Below are 19,771 nucleotides of genomic sequence, written 5' to 3' on the forward strand. Positions count from 1 at the left end.
GTTAGTGACCCTTGCCACTTGTAGTGATGCCTGGAAACGAATTTCGTAAAGCTTCCAGTCTTCCTTCTCTGGATCGAATGTTCCGGGACTGCGAAACCTTCGAACAGCATCATCAGGAACTGCGCCCGTAGTAGGCGCTGGACTCTCGTCCCCTTGCATTTCCAGACAGCAAACCCGCTCGTCACCAGTTGAGATAGTCGGTATGCGTGGGAATAACAACGATTTAATACGAGTAACTAGGGACGAGACAATACATGTTGGAGCCTGTGTCTCCAGACGAATCAGCCAGAAGAATGATCCAGGCCGAGCTCTCGCGCATCGTCTTCAGTGTCCGCAGCCCAACCCACTAGCGCCACTACAGGTGCGCTGGAAGATGCGAGTTATGTGTTCTGTGCGCTCGTCCGCGGCCACGTTTTCAGAGTCAAAGATGATCAAGTAGTCGTCAACGAACCGGAAAACCCTGGGGACTCCTATATCGCGGAGGGCACGTTCAAGCCCCTGTCGTATCTCGCCAGCAGCAAGTTGCTGAGCACGGGGGCAACACATGAACCAATGTAAACTCCGGCTCTTTGCAAGTACACTCCTCCCAAAAACTCCACCGTAGTTGATTGAAGGTACAGTCTGAGGACTGCTAGGAAGGTGGAGACATCAACTCCAACTTCATTTTGAAACCGAACGGTTCCGTAACGGTCGATTCCTTCACTAACAACTTCGATGAGCTCGTCTTGTGGCAGGGAATAATACAGGTCCTTGACATCAAGTGAGAAGACGCAACGCGATGCTGGGCTTAAACCCTTGAGGAAGTCGGATACGTCGCTCGGGCGGAACACAAGGAACGGATCCTCAATCTCCAAAGCTGAAAGCGCCTTCTGGATGAAACGTCCTACCGGCTGCTGCCGGGTATGCCGCTCTGACACGATGGCACGGAACGGTGAGCTTTCCTTGTGAGTTTTAATGGAGAAGAAGACCTGGAGACTGAGTGTTTTTGCTTTCTTCACTGAGGCTACCAATCTAGGCAGATTCGCACTCTCGCAAAGTTCAATGGCCCGTTTCCTGAGTGAATGAGGAACTAGGTTTGTCCTGACAAAGTTGTCATCCATGGCTTCCTGTGCCTTCCTGTAGTAGAGGTCTGAGGGAAGAACAAAAGCATGTAAGGCCTTTCGTCCAGTGCAAGTGTAATGTTATTTAGACATTCCTCTGACGTGCGGGAAGTCATATGTGGGACAGACAGGACGGTGTCTGAATGACAGGCTGCGCGAACACTCATCCTTCCTGCAGACTCACACAGGCAGCAACCTGGCCATGCACTGTCGCGATTGCGGATGCCGACCTCGTTTGGAAGACACACGTGTACTTAGGAGCTACTCCGACAGGCTCGCCAGGGAAATTTACGAAGGAGCACAAATTCATAATAGAGGTGTCCGCAAGCCATCAGTGGACCTATTGAACAAAGAGATTAGTTATCTTCTAGAGTGTTCCTGATTGTCCTCCTTTCCTTCTCTCCTTTTCGGTTTTGCCCCCTTTGGGGAATAAAGCTTCAGTTGCTAGTCAGCGCTCTGTGTGTGCACTTGTTTCTTCTTCGTGCCCCGTCTCTGCGCTGTTTTCTACCTAGTTATGTACCAACTTGCCCAAATCTCCGCCTTAACTTAACTGAGACTCTCATTTATAGCTCCAGAAAAGAAAACAAGAAAAAGACTGTTACTTCAAAAATTCAAGCGAAGTGAGCTGCTTGAAATTAGTTGGCACGTGTGTGACAGGGTTTTGGTCACACCCACAGCTCCCGCTGAGTCACCCTGCTGTTCAAAGAAGACTAATGTCACAGAGGGTTGCTCTTCTTCCAGGAAACCGGGACCAAGTCCAATGGTAGCAGGCTCGTTCCCGGTAATGCAAGTTTTCCAGATATCTGAAATCCGGATAAGCAAGACACGACTATACATGAACGACCTTCCAAATGATCTTACATCCCCTCGTTCCTATCCTGATGATTGTGTCATCTATCGTCAGATTACTAACAATTCTGATATGGAATTATGTACTTCGCGCTGACCTCATTAAGCTTTCTATGTGCTGTCAAGCATGGCACATGCAACTTATCAAAATGTAAATCTATGATAATTTCTCGCTCTAATAAATTGCATGTGACGTATTCCATTAATAACATTCCATTTGAATCAGTATCACCACGGTCTCTGGGTATCACTTTACAAATACCTCAGCGTTTTCATTTCATCTAATACCCCTGTCACACGGGCATTTTCGATCCTGCTCGACCGAACCTGCTTGAACCCAATGCAGATCGGATGGTGCTACACGGCCGCTTCCAAGCTGGATCGAACTTTGATCCTGCTTGACTCAAGACAGTTTCCATAACAGGATTGAGAATTTCAAGACGGCTCGACGGACGCCATTTGCATCCTCGACCCCGGTGAACTGTCATAACTTAAGACGGACATGCGCGTGAAGCCACAAATGATGCTTACATCGGTATACGAAAAATTACCACTAATATCGCTGTTATATAGGAAACGCGAAATTAATGAGTTCCGTTTATTCATTTGCCTATATTCTCGACACCGCGCGACAACAGCCGGAACAGCTAATAGGATACGTACTCAGACGGCGACGGTTGCGCCGCCTCTCGCGCCACAGGTCAACCATTCAACGCGCATTGAAAGTGGCCGTGTAGCAGCGTCAAAACTCGAACGTGCTCGGGAAGTTCGATGCAGATCGGATTCGGGAAGGATCGAAATGCCCATGTGACAGGGGTATTACCTATGATGGCGCCCTCATGTTGAATATATCACTACAGACGCTTCTCAAGCCCCAAGTTACACTCGCCAGCATTTTTCATCCGCTCCAATAAACACTAACGTGACTGTATAAATGACTAGTCCTTCCTAAGTCGGAATATGCGCCTCTGTGTGAGATACTGACCACACCAACATTTCAAACTCAATAGAAACAGTACAAAACAAGGCAGCCTGATTCATATTTGGTAACTGCAACGCCAGTGTCACTGCTATAAAACATAACCTCAACCTGCTTCTACTTTGCACTCGTCGCAAAATAACTTGTCTTTGTTTCCACATGATTTATTATCACACTAATCACCTCAGAGAATCTTTGATCCAACAGGCTACATATATCTCATCTCGTACCGATCATCAGTACAAAGTGTGCATTCCCTCATGCTCAACGAAGTCATTTCACAATTCATTTCGCCCTCGTACATCGTTGTAGTGGGACCGCCTTCCCGGTACCATCGTCAGGCAATTTAAGAACTGGTTATGTGTGTGCGTTTTCATTCTACATGTTGTACACTTGTGCTGTATTTTTTGCTCTCTAATAGACTCAAGCACTTCATTTTTGTCACATTTTTTCAATTCACTTTATGCAGTTTTGTTCATGTGGACCTAATTTGGAAATATTTTTGTATGCTGCTTATATTAACATCATTTTACCAATTTTTAATCCACTCCTGACTTGATGTAAAGAAAAATTTAAAAATTGTGAAACTACATGGAGCATGGAGCACATATATACATGAACATAAAAAAGAAAAGATGCTAACAAGCTTTGCATTGTGGCAGTCAGTCTGAACATATCTAATGATAATCACAATCATAATGCACTGTGATGATAATCATAATGCACTGTGTTGAAAGAACAAACCACCTCATTTTGTGGCCTTTTTCCTTTCAGGAGTGACTAGGTTTACCTCAACAGTTGGACAGCCAGATTCTTAACATTCCATCTGTTTGATCCACAGGATTCGATCTGTGCAGCCCAAGCCTATAAAACAGAGAGGTCAAACAACAGCAATGATGCCCGAGGTGCCTGTTCGCCCCACGTCAACGCCAAGAGTGTAAAAACATCAGTTTTGACGACAAGGAATCCGTCAAGATTATTCGTAATAGCGAAAGCAGCACACTTCATCGGGTGACACATCTAGAGTCAGCACTGCAAATTATAGGACTTGATATGTTCCTGTCATCCACCACAAAGGTTCAAGTGATTTACGATGTAGGCAACGTGGAAGAAAAAAATGACCTTTGGCGGCCTGCAAAGGGGTGCCAGTTATTCAGTGGTAACGGCAGTGGCCACGCGTGGGACCAGTAATGTGCGCCCGCTTGGACATTCCATCACTGCCAGTCAGGACTCGTGTCGAGGAAGACCATCTCCTCTAGATTTGGTTACCAGAGGAGTAAGAACACACCATGTGATGCCGTGGAGAACATTCTACCTCTCCAGCATTATTTTTCTATTAACTTTCCATCCCGTGCGAGCGTCACCTCATCTGTCATGAGAAACACTGTAGGTGCACAGAGCCTTGGTAGCACCCATTACACACCTACGTCCCCCATTCCCCGACACTGTTCTTTTGCCAGCAGTAACGTTAGCAAGGGTAAAGCAAGTTGCTTAAGTGGCTTAATACTGTACTACAATGCAACTTCTTCAGCTACTGCGCAATAAATCCTCGAAACTTGATATTCTATAGGAATGACTTCTCGAATGACTGCTGCGTTTATCTACCAGACAACTTTAGTCCCACACCATTACATTGTTGATTGGTATGAGTTAAATATTCAATTTTCTGAATCTCCTGAATCCTGGTTGGATTGACAACTTTTTACATTCTCCGATTGCGTTGGCAACCAAGGAAGTTTGAGTACAAATGGTGGCCTCAATCAGTTGTGATAGAAGCGGGAATACGGAAACGGGTGACCCACATGGACAACAAAGCGCGGGCAACAGTGTCCGCGGTGGCATTGGGAATGGGATTTGCTTCGGGCCAACTAGTGACGAGCAAACGGTCTAGGTCGTGCTTCTGTGACTCTAGGGCCGACGAGTAAAACGGTCTTTGCAGGTGAGAAAAAAACGGAAATCTCGTGTGCGGGCAACGCCCAACAATGTCAATATGGACGTGCTGAAAACGATTTCAGGACGGTGGAAAGTTTTGAAGTGGAGGGACAATATGGCAAGTGACTGTGGCTCGCTGACGCTCCATACACGAACGAGTCGATTGAGGAATGTCAGCATTTGATTCGTGCCCAAACGTACCCGGCGCACGTTGCGTGACACGGAATCCAGAATGCAAAAGGGAATGGAACGTTTAACGAACTTGCTGGAACACGAAGGGGCGGTGTACCTGTAGACACATCGAAGGTCAATGAAACAGTCGTGTCGAGCAGGCTGACTTCTTGGAGCAGGCCCCTGGAAGACTCGGGACAGAGAAAACCCGGGAATAACTATTGAGGTGATGTCTTCAGAGTGGGCGGCAGCCATGGCAGCGAAATCGAATAGGTTCGCGGGAAGTCAGAACGGGCGAGACTTGGATGCGGGACAGTGCATCTGCAGCGCTATTGTCAGTGCCACTGATGTGACGGATGTCGGTGTGTCTACTAGGATTGAGTCCACACAGTAGGTCTGCCGAGAAAGAAGTGATGACTTAATGGTTGGTTCAGGTGTATGACGAAGGCGAGCATGAAAGGTTTCACCCATGTCACACAGCAAAGTGAACGCCATTCACAAGGAATGAAAGGCACGGGTATGTCATTTGCTCAAGTAAGATGGAGCTGTGGCGGCCCGTGGACGACGATGAAGACGGCCTGTGCTGGCGCGCGCCACTGCGCGAGCCAGTTCTACGGGCACCGTCCTAGCGTGAGGCCATGACCATCTGCCCGCTGGGACATTTCATCATCGCCGGTCAGGACTCATGTAGAGGGACACCACCTCCTCTACATTTGGTGACCCGAACAACGAACACCATGTTCGGCGCAATTCGGCGCAGTACCATCCCAAATTTTCGCAAGACCGCGTTCGAAGCCATCTCTGGAGGTCCTGTGCATCGTTCTACCGAGGAACCGCTAGGCGACGACGCCAATTCATCGCGACTCGCTCAACGTACTTAATTGCAACGCCCGGCTGCTCAACACCATGGTTCTACCCAGCTCACGTCAACATGGTCTCCCACTCTGCGTCACGTCGCCAAACGCTTCGCGATGGCACTCCTCAGGCTTCACCAGCGGCACCTTCCCGAGCATTAGGCTCCCATACCGGTCGCGGTACGCCGCTGGCGACTGCATGGCCCTATCCACATCGTCATGCCGGTCCCAAGGAGCCTGCCCGCCTTGGCTTCCCACCAGACTTCCATACAGGGTGCTGGCAGCCATCCAATTGCGTTCAAGAGGCACCGGGCCAACGTTCCACCGGGGGCTCGCACGGAGGTCACTGAGTTCTACTTCCGGTCTCCCCGTGCTTCGCGATGGTCCTCCCCGGCACTCTCCTTGGCGACAAAATTAGCTCACTGCTCACGAACCGCTCGCGGTTCTGAAGCCGTCCTCCCTGCGTCACATCGGCCTACCTCCCTGCTCTCCACTTCGGCCCGCCCGTGGAACCCTCCCGGCCAGCTGTTGTCCGCACCATTCATCCCGCCACTTCTGCCCACTCAGCACAAGACGCAAGTTCAGCCGTCCCTGTTCCACGTGTCGCCCCTCCCAACCTCTTTCTTCTCTTCACGTATCGACGCGGACCTCAACCGCTAGCTCAACACCCTCCGCGTCTGAGGGGGGGAGTGATGTGGTGGCCCGTGGACGACGATGAAGACGTGCCTGTGCTGGCGCGCGCCACAGCGCCTGCCAGCCAGTTCTACTGGCACCATCCTAGCGTGAGGCCACGACCATCTGCCCGCTGGGACATTCCATCATTGCCGGTCAGGACCCATGTAGAGGTACACCACCTCCTCTACAAAGCTACACTGCAAAGAAAGATGTCAACGCTAATGACGAGGATGACGATCTGTGAAACAGTTTGACCGTATTGTTTTTATTTATTTTTATTGATAGAATACTGCCGGCTATTGACAGGTCCCAGCAGGGTGGTAGAAGATAGTACGAAAAAAAGTAACAGCACCAGTTATAAGAACAGAGAACAAAATCCAAAACTTCACTTCTTCAACTCTGTTTAATACACCAATCTAATCACATGCTAATCTAAGACACACTAGAGTAACCCAGGTCGCTGTGACAGTGCAGTAACGCTAATTTGTCCGTGAAAATTAACTGGTTACAACTAAAGAAGCGAATGATAAACAACGACAAACACCGAAATAGGTCACTACTTCAGTACAAATCCACAAACATAACAGTGGCCCTTCTGGGTAAAACTCATTGTATCAGATGTTAGAGCCCTAACAAAACCTTCTAAAGAGCTACAATTGATTACATGTTCTGGAAGCCTATTCCAACCAACAATACTTCTAGGAAAAAAGAAAAGTTAAAAAGATTTGTACTAGATGAGCGTTACGTTAGTCTGTTTTGTTCGTTGAGGAGCCGAGGAGGACCGCATAATATCTTGGGTGAGGCTCCAGGGTTGTTCATTAGTTGAAAAAAGCATTTCAAACGGTTGAGAGTAATGTGCTTTTCAAGAGGCACTCCGTGACGAAACAGGTTGAGTATAACTATAGCTGTTATAAGCAAACCTGAGAGCCCTATTTTGAATGTGCTCTAGACTTTGAATATTTTGTTTAACAACCGGGGGCCCAAACGGTGCAAGCATAATCAAAGCTAGAACGTACCAGAGTCCATTAGCACCATTGTGTGCAAATATTAGTGGGTATTTCTTATAAATTCACTTTCCACTTTAAAAACTCTACTTAATCGTTGACACAACTAGACTATTTGCTGCGCTTTGACGATCGTGGAATGCACAAGCCTAGTCAAGTACGTAACCGACAGTAAATTTGTAGCGCCAGTGCCCGGCAGGAAGGTCATTCGCGTTCTAAATTCCAAGTCCGAAGGAATCAATTTCGCGCTAGAAGAAGCCCTTAGGATAGCACTGGATTATAAAAAGTTAGCTAGTTGTCCCTAGTCATGCATTTATTTGCACCCACGGGTACTCTGTACCGGGCTTCAAGAAATCTGCCATGTAGCGCTCAGGTGCAATCTCAATTGTCACATTTCTCCCACAAATGTTCTGATCTCTCCATAACGCAGTTCAATCTGAACGTAAGTGTTGTTCTCCCAGATGTCTCCACTACGCGCTTTTGAGGTCATCCCTTGCGGTAGATTCCCGTGGTGCTGCCTATAGTTTGAACTTCCAGGGAACCACCGCGATGCTGTCAAGCCCGTTTCGCGCAGTTTCGTAATATTATACGTTGTGAGTAGTCCCTGAAATAAGGAAGCAAAAAAATCAAAACCATGTGAAAGTCAGCGAGCGCGAGATCTCGAAATTCCACACATAAGAATCGACAGATTCGAAATCATCAATCAACACGGTCTAATGCTGGCACCGTCTACAACTCGCGTGGGATCGTATAGCCAACAAACTTGTACTAGTGGCGAATTCGGGTGGTCATTTCGTGGCAACTTTTTTTGCAAGATCCCGAGCATTCATGTTAGCTTGGTCAAAGCGAAGCAATCTTGCATGTTTGCGGGGCGCTTTCCCAGCGCCTGGAATTTCCCAGCTAGCACATTTTTTTTCGCCCGGCCGCGACACGATCGGTCAGCGAGTTGCCCCACTATACCCGGTGTCGTCACATTTGCATTGCAAGGGTGGCGAGGACCCGCATTGGCCCGCACATCAAATCACGTGGGTTAGTAGACGATGAAACCTGAAAATGAGGAACCGCGATGACCCTAGCGTGACCCAAGCGACTAAAACCGCTAGATTTCTGGCACTCATGCTCGGGTGGCATGGGTCACATGACTCATGGCGGGCAATTTCGGGCAATTTGAGTGCTTGGCCGTGTTGTCGTGAAATGGCCACCCGCATTCTCCATTACCAAGGTCTCAGTGTACCACCATATAGGCCATTTCCGCCATTCCGCCATTTTCTACTAGTGTCACTACATACGTAGTCTTACCTTTAGAGGCACATTGACTTTACTTCGGTATTTGATTTCATCTAGTTTGCCGTCCAGGTTGTATTCTTCCTCTAATCGCAGATATTCGAAGCGCACCATGACTTTATTTTCGTCAGGTAGTCTTTCCAAGGACAATATGCGCACCCCCATGGGCAGCAGGACACCGAGTCCAGTAAACTGCAAAGGCAGAGACAAGAACATTTTATGAAAACAACACAGTCAATAAACAGCAATGAGAACACTTTTTGAGAATGTTGTAATAAAATTGTTTTTTTAATGTTTAATTTCTTAAATTGTTTTTTCAAGTAATTGCTTACTGCTTCTCGTACTCGAGGTACCTGTTCATTTTTAATTGACGCAAGAAAGGTCTGTTGACACGTTCTAAGAAAGGGTGTAGCGTAAGCAACATGATACATGTTGGCAATCTACAGCTGAATATAATTCCCATCTGGAATAAAAAGTGTACTAGCTTTTGTACGTATGTTTTAGATTATTAAAGGGTTCTCAATCCTAACACCACATTATCGGTACTCGAACACGTACGTGGATGAACCAATGCACCCTGCCTTAAACTGAAGTGCCTATCAAGGGCCTGCATTTTCATGAGGTCCTCGTGAGGCAGATGAACACAGTAGAAGAAGGTAGGCTACCAGGTGCGAGTTCGAGGGGTCGTCTAAGTTTAACACGGAAATGTACAGTGAAATTCAAAAGTATTGGGACGAAATGAGACAACTTGCCAAACTCAAACAACTTGTCGAACCGTGCCAATTAATCCTTGCAATGGAGGAAAGCACACTGACCGTCATCATTCACTATGCAATATTCGTGAGCCCATTCACCGCATGCCGTGGACTGGTCCCTTGCAAATATTGGACTGCCAACATTGCCGCGTTATGCCACGTGCATGTCCTTACCCAAAATAAAATTCTCTCCTCGAAACCAGCAGACCCAAAGAGCCTATTCGCAGCTCCAACTGGCTGCTTGCAGACCCTAGTAGAAGCACTCAATAAAGGATGGTAACAGCAGCCGGCCGATATGTTTCGCGGTGACCCGAAACTATGCCGCAACTTCCCTTCGCGATGGAGTTTCCCGGCGAACATAACTCAAACAGCAACAAGTACTGCTCAGTTCCGCAGTGCAAAAATACTGCGGAGAAGAACATTCAATGCCGAGAAGGAGAAAAAAAACATCCCAGGAGCGGCCTGAACGAAAACAACGAAGACAGCGCGAAACGACACGCGAGTTATGTTATTTGTACAATTCTGAAGTGTGTCTCGTGGAAGAAGGCATGAAGCAGCTTTCGCAGGATTCCGACGTAAGTTGCGAGGATTTTGCGACAAGAGCCCTTCGTGAATCTAGACTTCGTCGTAACTTCGAGTTACGACAGATTCCGTCGTACAGCTTTTTGTGAATCCCACTCCTGGACTTCTTGATTATCAAGTCCGCAAACAACACGGTCTCTCAACATGTTCTGAAGTTCGCTGCCGAAACTGCAGTGTTCGGAAAGGCTCTTCAGGGCTGCAACGAAGTCACTAACCGACTCGCCTTTCATTCGGACTCTTGAATTGAAGCGAGACCTCTGTACAACTTCGGACGGCTTTGGATAGTAGTGTATCCCAATAACTTTCAGTACCTCGTCCAGCGACTTGTGCGGTGGCGTTGCGGCTTGAGCAGGTCGCGAAGCAATGAATAAGTTTTCTGAAGCTGCTGAAGAAAATTGCCCTTTTCTTATCATCTCCAACGTCGTTTGCCCCGAAGAATGCGCCTGCAATCGTTCGACGTAGTACGGCCACTCGTCTCCTCTTCCTTCAAAGTACTCTATTCTTCCAAACGTAGGCGGGTTATTCCACGCCAAACGTCCCAGAGGTGACGCTCGACCATCATCGATTTTATTTCAAAAAATCACACTTGGTTGGTCTACGTATCTGAAAACTCAAAATGTTCTCATGACCCACCGTATGTGATGCCACGGGTGTGTGAAAGCCGAATCGAACCTCAACATTTGCTGTTTTTTTCCCGCTACACTTCGAGGAACGGTGTCAAAAAAATGTTTTAATCTACGAGATATCGAAGAGGTGTATGAGCTTAGAAATTTTCGTTCAGAGGCAAGGACGATAAATGGGTGAAAAAAATACGCGAACTCAGGCCGAACTCGAAAAAATGACAAATTTACCCTCAAATATAAAAAAAAAATGTGCACAACATAAAAATATGCGGCAAGTGTTAGAATATACTATCATGTTCATGGAACAAACTGAGCAAGTTTTAGAAAAGTATATTTTTTTATTCACGAGAAAATAACTTTTGAAGTTTGGTGTCCAGAGAGGTCAGGGTCTGATCGCCAGACCTCGCGCTCGCTTCTTCGCGGCAGCCCATCGATGCTGCATCAGCACCACGTCCGTTTGTTGTCGTCTGCTACTGGAAGCGAGCATTCGCACGCGATTTCGGAAGCTATGGAAGCCGGAACAAGAGATGCAGTACCAGAATTGTACCGTCCAGCAAGTGACAGTGAGGAAGGCAAGCGTTACACTTTACATTCGACTTTGTTTGAGATGTCTTTTGTGCTGTACTGCAGCCAAACATGTTTCTACGGGAGATGCATATAAGGGTCTCATTTTTTCGGGTTAAATCCGATTTCTCTCCGAATTCTAATCACGCATTAGGTTGTACTATGTATCACGTACACGATTTAGTAGCCATCTGGGTACACGTCTGATGAAAATATTATTTGAGTGCAACGATAAACTACGCGAAGCACATTTAATGTTAAATTGTGTGGTGCTTGTGACTATAAGTCGCGAAGAATGCATGTTTGACAAATATGTGCACCTCTAGCCATACGGGGCGCTTCCTGAACAGAAAGACAAAAATAAGCTGAAAACATCCGATTCTGTCAATAGTACCCGATTTCACCCCGAAATACAGGTTCAAAAATAGCACCCGATTTTCCCTCCAGAATCTGGTAAAGGCATTTAACCCGAAAAAGTCGGACATTTGCATATCCAATCATTGCGATGCTCTAAAAGTTGACGAGGTGGCTGGCTGGCGGGTATATGATGCTTGGTTTTGCAGGGCTGCACATAAAGCTTGACAAGCACCATCTAGCCCTGTGCGTTTACACTTTCACTACATTGTGCTGGGGGTATGTTTATTAAAAAGGAAAAGGACAGGTTAGTCAGGCAATCCAGGTTAGCCACTGTGCTGGTTAGATTACTACTACACTGTAAAAAATAGTCGTGAAAAATACGGGCATATCGCCGCGAAAATAACAGCCGCCAACCCGTTGTTTTAAATCACACGCGTTTCCTGTTATTTCGCGGGGGAGGAGTAGTCTGGGCATGCGCATTGGACCTGCATGGCCTTCTCAGAGCAACCGGCCGGCACTCGTGTGAGGAACACAAGTGTGCCCCGACGTCAAAACCGTAAAAGTCAAAGCTGTGCCTGCCCTCGTGGGCTTTCGCAAGAAGATTTTGAAGGTATGTGAACTGTTATTATGCCCTTTATGATGTCAGCTTTTTAGAATAAAGGGAAACATGCGCCGCCGTTGTGTGTTACCAAATACGTAGTGCGTACGTAGGCGACAGCGTTCCGTTGAAGGCGGCGCCATTCGAATGGCGCCTTCTTCAACGGAACGCTTTCGCCTTCCGCTGTGTTCTCACTTGTCACACTGTCCATGTCATAGCCATGCAAATTCTCCAAATTTCCCTATCAAACCACTAAAATGAGCAATGTGTAACTTTCTGGAACTAGTGGAAGGGTGTGCGTTCATCCGCGTGGACATTTGCAACAGGCCCGGGTTGACAAGCGCCGGTTAACGAGATTGAACGCTCAACCGAGATTAAGGATGCTTTACACCTTTTTATTAATATGGTTAATTCGTGACGCAAGATTTATTTTAGAAATGCTTCACAGTGCTGTCGAAAGAGAGTTGAGTCGCAATTCCAAGTCGAGGAACCCTTGATCTCGTTTAACCGACGTTGATCGAATGAGGCCATTGTGTACGCCCGTGGTTCATATAATTTTTAAGTGTTTGCACTATTTTTAAGACCACAAATATCAATGCTCCATACAGAATGCATAAAACAAACATGAGGATAAAACAGTAGCACAAATGTTGGTAAAAGCGTTGGCGAGACGTTTTTTGCTTTGCCCCGTATAAGCGAGAGTGTCTTCGTTATCAGCACAAAAAGCGGTCGACGACATCGCCTGATATGAACGGGAATCAAGTTACGGCTCCGCACTGATGGAAGCACACCAGCAAGAAGAGCCCGCTTTGAATGGGGAGAATAACGATTGCGCGTCTCTGAGTTTAACGAAAATATGGCGAAGGGTACGCGATAATGTTGTGACACGTTTCGTTAGCCGAGCGGTGTTTGCATGATGAAGTGATAGTGTAGCTGCACAATACTTTTTTTGGTACACAGCTTTTACTCTGACGCAGACAACACCTGTTCTTTTTCTGGCATCTTCTTGTATACGCCCTTTTTTAATACTTTTGTGGCCTTATCTCTTTCTCTGTTTTATTACCAAACAAGGGTCTGGGCATGTACATACAAGAAGCAAGCAGCAAACGAGTATGTACTGTGCTGTGAATGCAAACTGTCTCAAGTATACCTTTATGACTATCAAAGGCACTTCCAAATACATTCATCTATACATAACATATCTGTGTCGTGCACCCAAGGAGACTGGAATGGAAGCCGCGAACAAGAAAGTTGCTGCAGCCCATATAGGGCACCCGTGATCAAAATGGCTGCCCAGGACAACATATCTTTGTGTTGAAACCGGTCTGTGCATATTATAATGAAGACCATGACGCCTGCACCTCGTTTCACACTGTAAGTTCTCATGCACCATCTTGATTCTGAGAGTTCTTCTGTGATAATATGATCATTGACATATTTTTTGGTGACACACATGAAAAAGAAAATATCAAAGATCAAAGTACTATAGTGACATCTGAAGGTTGTGTCAGTGCAGGGTACAGACAAGCAGTTCTAAAGGCAGCAACTAGGCAATCACAGGCGACTCTCTCCATTGTCTCTGTTTCCTGTCTGTCAGTGATATAGCAAAGTGCTGACAAAAATTTTGTAAGAAGTAACGAGTGCACAAAGCTTTTTCATGTTTAGTTTCTGTTTAATGTGGCATATTTTCTGGTGTCTGATGACTATTATATGGCTGTTCAATTGTTTGCATTACTGAGTGAGGTATATACAATCTTCCTTTGCACAGAGCTGTGCCAACAGCTGCGGATTGCGCACCCCCAACACCACGCCTCTGCTATTAGTATGAGTGCTTCCATTTGCTGGAAGTCTTCGTTGCCTGCAATTGGCACCTTGCAGTGGTCATTTCTTCTTTATGAAAAACATATTTCTGTTTTGCGCAACTGAAAGAAAGTATGCTGTCACAAAACAAAAGTCTGTGCTGCAGCTGCAACATGGGCTCTCAAAGCATTTGCAGCCACTGCAATAGATTTATAGTACATCTCTCTCTCATTGGGTCATCACTGCTACACTTCTTAGGCATTGTTCTTCCCTTGGACAACGACAAAATGCTAACTGCAAGCAGCGTGGAGAAAGCATTGACGCTTCAGCTCGGAGTGTATTTCAACTACGATGTGCAGTACCTGCCACCAACGTTTCTTGTGTTAGAATTCATGCAATGGTATGCGTTCTCATGTATTACACTCATCGACAACTACTCCGCTGTATTGTTCATAGTTACCGTGGGGTGACAATAAGTTTTAGGGCAATGTGTTTCAAATGTTTATTTTGCCCTCCTTGTTATTTCACAGCTATTTTGGACACATCAGCCCTGAAAGAGGAACAAAGCACCCCCAACGGTAAACAAGATTAAGTGGCATGCCTGTTCGCGTTCTATCACTTCTCTGCAAACTGGGGTAAAGTTCAAAGGTAGGTATCCCTTTAGCCCTTTCTTAGTCTGCAATTTGGTATTGAATATTTCTATTTGGTCCACATTTCCCAAAATTTCATACTCTTAACCATTTACCATTGTGCTTTTGAGTCCCTATTTGTGAGTCTTGATATTGTTCCGTGTATCTTCTTCCACATGTGTTAGTTAGGATAAGCTGACTACTACAGGGTAGGCACAACAGACACACTTCAGTGCTTTAACGTACTTTGTCTACATCCGTGCATTGTGCTTTTTCAAGTGCACAGATTCAAACTGTGTGTTGAGCACTTCAGTTTATACATAAATATGTCTTGTCTCTTCTTATGCCTTACACTCAATGTTCCTAATTTCATGTTTTTGTTCTGATTTCAGGAGCCGTTGCAAGCTGCCGTTCTGCAGAAAGTTACTGCACTGTACACTTCATTGAATATATTGTTTTATGAACACAGAACATCTGGTGTGGGTGTCTGATAATGATACAGGTCGAACACGATTCCATAAAATGATACAGTAATTTTTACAGGCTGGTGCGTGCTTCTATAATACACTCTGCCATCATAATAACGGTGAACCATTAAACAACAAGAATACAGCCTGATCTTTTAGATGGGGTGAACACGTAATGTAGGAATACAGCGACATGTGAATTTCACGAGTTTGTGTCATATATCTCGAAGACACTTTCCCGTCTTTTTCACGGTGTTCACAATTAATACAGCTGCCATGCATTTTCACGTTTTTTTCACTGAATATTTTTTGCAGTGTAGTACAACTACAGGGTTCTCAAACATCACGAAACACATAATTATAGTAGGCTGTGTAAGCTAAGGTGTGTAGAAAGATTTTCTTAACCCTGCGGCAAATTGTAAACGGAACATCATCTAGAGGTCCCTCTTGTGATCTGAGTAACCACTGCCTCCTTTCCGAGTGCCACACTATCACATTCTGCTGCGCATCATTTGAACATTGTGATATTACTTTGTAAGTGTGGCCCTTCCACCTTGTCCTCTTGGACCATCAATGTGCCACCAAACTGTCTATTCGCATAGGATGCTGAAGAACATTGAGGACCATCCTGAGGTTGAACAAGAACTAATCGTACTTCAAGCTAAGCCAAGTTGCACTCCACGAGTTATATGCGGGCACCACTATCAGGTATACGTAAAGAAGCGTCTGTTTTCCCACTCAACAAATGTATGGAGCCATTCTCTCCGCACGTGTCTCCAAGACGAGGGATGAACGTCCTTTCGTTACAACTCGCTCGAAAGTTTCCCTCTTTGAAGCTTGTACCTGGCAGCAGACTTTGCCCGAGCTGTTACACACAGTGTCATAAAGCGAAAGAAGAACGTGAACAAGTAGAGTCTTTGAATGAATTGGGAACTGAGACGTCCGGCTCTTGTCAGGAAGATTACACCGATGTAGCGCCATTAAACACCGTTTTGACAGCATTTGGATAAAGCCCGCTAAACAGGAGGCAAAACTACAAACGGCGCCGAACTTATGGTAGAAACAAAATCGCGAAATTGCAGAAAAAGCTTACGAGTAAAGTCGAGGAATCACTGGAAGTAGACCTTCAGCACAGTGCACAAACCAGTAGAAGCGAGCACCACACATTCCTTGAAGACGATTATCGAACTCTGATGAATGAACTAAACGAGAGGTACCAGACGGAGCAAAGTCGTTCAAAAAAAAAACAAAAACAAAAAAAACCAGCCATTCTGACACTAACGCCGAGTTCTTGGTCCCGTGATAACATCATCGACTTTTTCGCATCTTCGGAAAGGTTGGTGCGACAGGCAAGGCAACTTAAGGACTTTTATGGAATTTTAAGCGAACCAAACCCAAGGAAGAACAGGCTACTCGACGAGTCAGTAAAGTCATCTATACTGACATTCTATGAGGATGATTCTGTATCTGTCTGCCTGCCTGAAAAAAAAAGGTGTAGTCCGCGGGAAAGAAAAGATACTAATGCTGTTAAACCTAATGTCGAAAAAGGAAAATATTGATATGGAAGCTGGGTTTTCTAGCTTTGCCGCTTTGAGACCACATTGGTGTGTCCTGGCTGGTGCCTCGGGAACACACTCCGTGTGCGTGTGCCAGTAGCACGAGAACGCTAAGCTAATGATACATAGAGCCTGAAGTTTTCGGGAAATATTTTTTCTAAATTCGGTTGGTAAAAATCGGGTAAATGAACATGTGCACTAAATTCATGCGAATTCGGGTGAAAAAACTTCCATTACGCTAAAATCTGGGGGAAATCGGGCTCAGTTATTCGAACTAACTGTAGCGGTTTGGTACAAACGGTGATGTAACTGCATTTTTCTGCCAAACAAGTAAGTTGGTGCATTCCTACAGACATCCCAGAGAGGGCAATTTGCCTGGTAAAAATCGGGTTTCACCCTAAAGAGGCAAGTTTCAATTCGGGGGGCAAATTCGGGGAAGAATCGGATAAAACCCTAAAACTTCAGGTTCTAATGATACATGCAGCTGGCCTGAAAGACGACTGTGAAAGTCTTATTTCACACATCGTTTGTGACATCCACAAGGAGGAGTGTATGACCGGAAACTGCGATCTACGCCCTGGCTCGACGCATCTAAAAATCTTTCTGGACTGTGCCATTGCTCTCAGTCAAGGTTCAGCGGAGTTTGTCTCGTTCCAACAGTGGGTGAGTGCTAAACGATACAGACCGGAAACTTTGACTCTTGCAATAGACGACTTCATAGAGAGGATGGTAGAAACGATCACCGAGCTTACCGCGCACCATTTTGTCAGCAAATCACAAGCAAAGTATTTGCGTGACCTCAAGAGCCGTCTGCCGAGAACTGAAGCCATTGTGATAATGGATTTTGCAGAGAATGATGGCTTTGTTGTGCAGGACGCTCCACAAGCTTACCACTGGAACAACACCCAAGCCACTGTCCACCCTGTATGCGTTTACTACTACGAGCAGGGTGACGCAAATGGTACCCTCCACGGGAAGTCCTTCGCCATAATTTCCGATCAGTTGACTCACGATAACGCCACAGTATACCCATTTCAAGAAAATGTTATCAAGGAAATCAAGTTCATCCTCCCAGGTGTAACGAAACTTCACTATTCTTCCTGAATCATCATCATCATCAACTATTCTTCCGACGGTGCAGCATCTCCAATATAAGAACAAAATAATTTTATTAACCTCTGCCACCTCACCAACGACTTCGGCATCGCCGCGACGTGGAACTTTTTTGGAACCTCTCATGGAAAGAGTCCCTGCGATGGTGGTAGAGGACCTCTTAGCTGCAAAGGCGAGCTTACAGCGACCGTTCAAAGATCAAACCCTAACGCATGCGCAGCTGTATACATGGGCACAAGGCAGCCTCACTAACATTAAACCGATCTGTGTTTCAGAAGTTTCTGTACAGGAGGCAAGATTATTCCTGGAAGACCGGTACCGGAGTGCATCGCCCATACCAGGTACACGCCGCTACCATTGTTTTGAACCAGCGGATGACTGTACTATGAATGTTGCCCTGACGTCGTACTCAGGTAAGGAGCTTCTCACTACAAGTTTATCTCCGCGCAAAGCTCTCAATTCAAGTGCTCCCCTCGAGCTGCAGACGACATCGGCTAGTGCTTGATGCTGCATCGATGGGCTGGCGCGAACACGCGAGCGGTAGGTCTGTCGAGCAGAACCTGACTCCTCCAGACATCAAAGTTCAAAAATTATTTTCTCGTGAATAGAAAAATATACTTTTCTAAAACTTGCTCAGTTTGTTCCATGAACATGATAGTGTGTTGTAACACTTGCCGCATATTTTTCTGCTGTCCATCATTTTTTACATTTGAGGGTAAATTTGTCATTTTTTCGAGTTCGATCTGAGTTCGCGTATTTTTTTCACCCATTTATTGTCCTTGCCTGTGAACGAAAATTTCTAAGCTCATACACCTCTTCGATATCTCGTAGATTAAAATATTTTTTGACACCGTTCCTCGAAGTGTAGCGGGGAAAAAATAACAAAAGGTGCGGTTCGATTCGCCTTTTACACATCCGTGGCATGACATGCGGTGAGTCATGAGAACATTTTGAGTTTTCAGATACGTAGACCAACTCTTCTTCCTTGCCGCAGCGCAAAAACATTCAAGATCTGACACTCATTTTTGCGCTACTATTTGTTTCCTACATGGGTACTCACAGGCGATTCCGATTCTCTTAAATGTACATATTTAGACCAAAAAACATTCACGCGGCTAAAACATTCAGCATAGTGTTTTCTCGTGCTAATAAATCAGTGTGATTTTTTAAAATAAAATCGATTATGGTCGAGCGTCACCTCTGGGACGTTTGGCGTAGAATGACCCAGCATGCTTTCCTGAGCTCCCGCAATTGACTATTTGCACGAGAATGCACAGCGCATGTGCGGCTCTCGTTCTGGCTGAAAATATCCGGAACCATTACTACGCTAACGCTACTACAATTCTTCCGTTCCTGGAATGCGCAAGTTGCACAAAACCTGCCATATTGGTGATATTTTATGCCGCCTTACACATCTCATATCCAATTGATTTTTATCTCGCTTAGTCCCCACAATGTGGACATCACGTGCAGGCCGTTTTTTAAATAAAAAAATCTGAAATTTCAGTTTTTTCGCACAAATGCCGAAGTAGAGACGACAAAAAAGCAAACTGCCGGACGGTCTAGAACCTCAAGCGTGGTATAAAAGTGTAGATCAATGCCTCGAGTGTGCAGGAATAAAATATCTCGAGGGTGTTTTTCCTTTTTAGGAACATACAATTTTTTTGAAGAAGAGCGGTGTAGGAGCCATGCCGCATATGAGGTTCCCGGGTCCCGGGCACTCCTTTCGCCCCACAACTCGATCTTAACTGCTGAGTGTCCTATACACTTTAATCACAAACGCATAAAGAAAATAACAAGTGGCAAGAGACTTCCTTAAAGATATGGAAAACACGGAGCTTAAGAGTTCAACACAACACGCACAACAACACGCGGACCA

The 19,771-nt window shown here is 45.7% G+C and overlaps 1 protein-coding gene and 1 long non-coding RNA gene across 6 annotated transcripts in view; one reads left to right on the top strand and one right to left on the bottom strand.

The window, feature by feature from the left end:
* Positions 1-6,814: 6,814 nt before the first annotated feature.
* Positions 6,815-19,771, bottom strand: part of LOC135393060 (lysosomal alpha-mannosidase-like) — a 492,848-nt gene continuing 479,891 nt past the window's right edge. For all 3 annotated transcript variants that reach the window (XM_064623632.1, XM_064623631.1, XM_064623633.1), the window contains 2 exons: positions 8,864-9,040; positions 6,815-8,168 (listed from right to left, as the gene is read on the bottom strand). In XM_064623632.1, coding sequence (XP_064479702.1) covers positions 7,953-8,168; positions 8,864-9,040 — 393 coding nt within the window. In that variant the 3' untranslated portion in view covers positions 6,815-7,952. The remainder of the gene's footprint in view (positions 8,169-8,863; positions 9,041-19,771) is intronic.
* LOC135393059 (uncharacterized) lies at positions 11,734-15,227 on the top strand. Of its 3 annotated transcripts, none has more exons than XR_010422418.1 (4): positions 11,734-13,701; positions 14,386-14,527; positions 14,658-14,775; positions 15,149-15,227. It is a non-coding gene; the product is annotated as an uncharacterized LOC135393059 (long non-coding RNA). The 3 variants fall into 3 exon arrangements; XR_010422417.1 differs by having other exon boundaries at positions 11,734-12,339; positions 13,399-14,527; XR_010422416.1 differs by having other exon boundaries at positions 11,734-14,527.

Source organism: Ornithodoros turicata, chromosome 4 (genome assembly GCF_037126465.1).
Source record: "Ornithodoros turicata isolate Travis chromosome 4, ASM3712646v1, whole genome shotgun sequence".
Taxonomy (NCBI): domain Eukaryota; kingdom Metazoa; phylum Arthropoda; class Arachnida; order Ixodida; family Argasidae; genus Ornithodoros; species Ornithodoros turicata.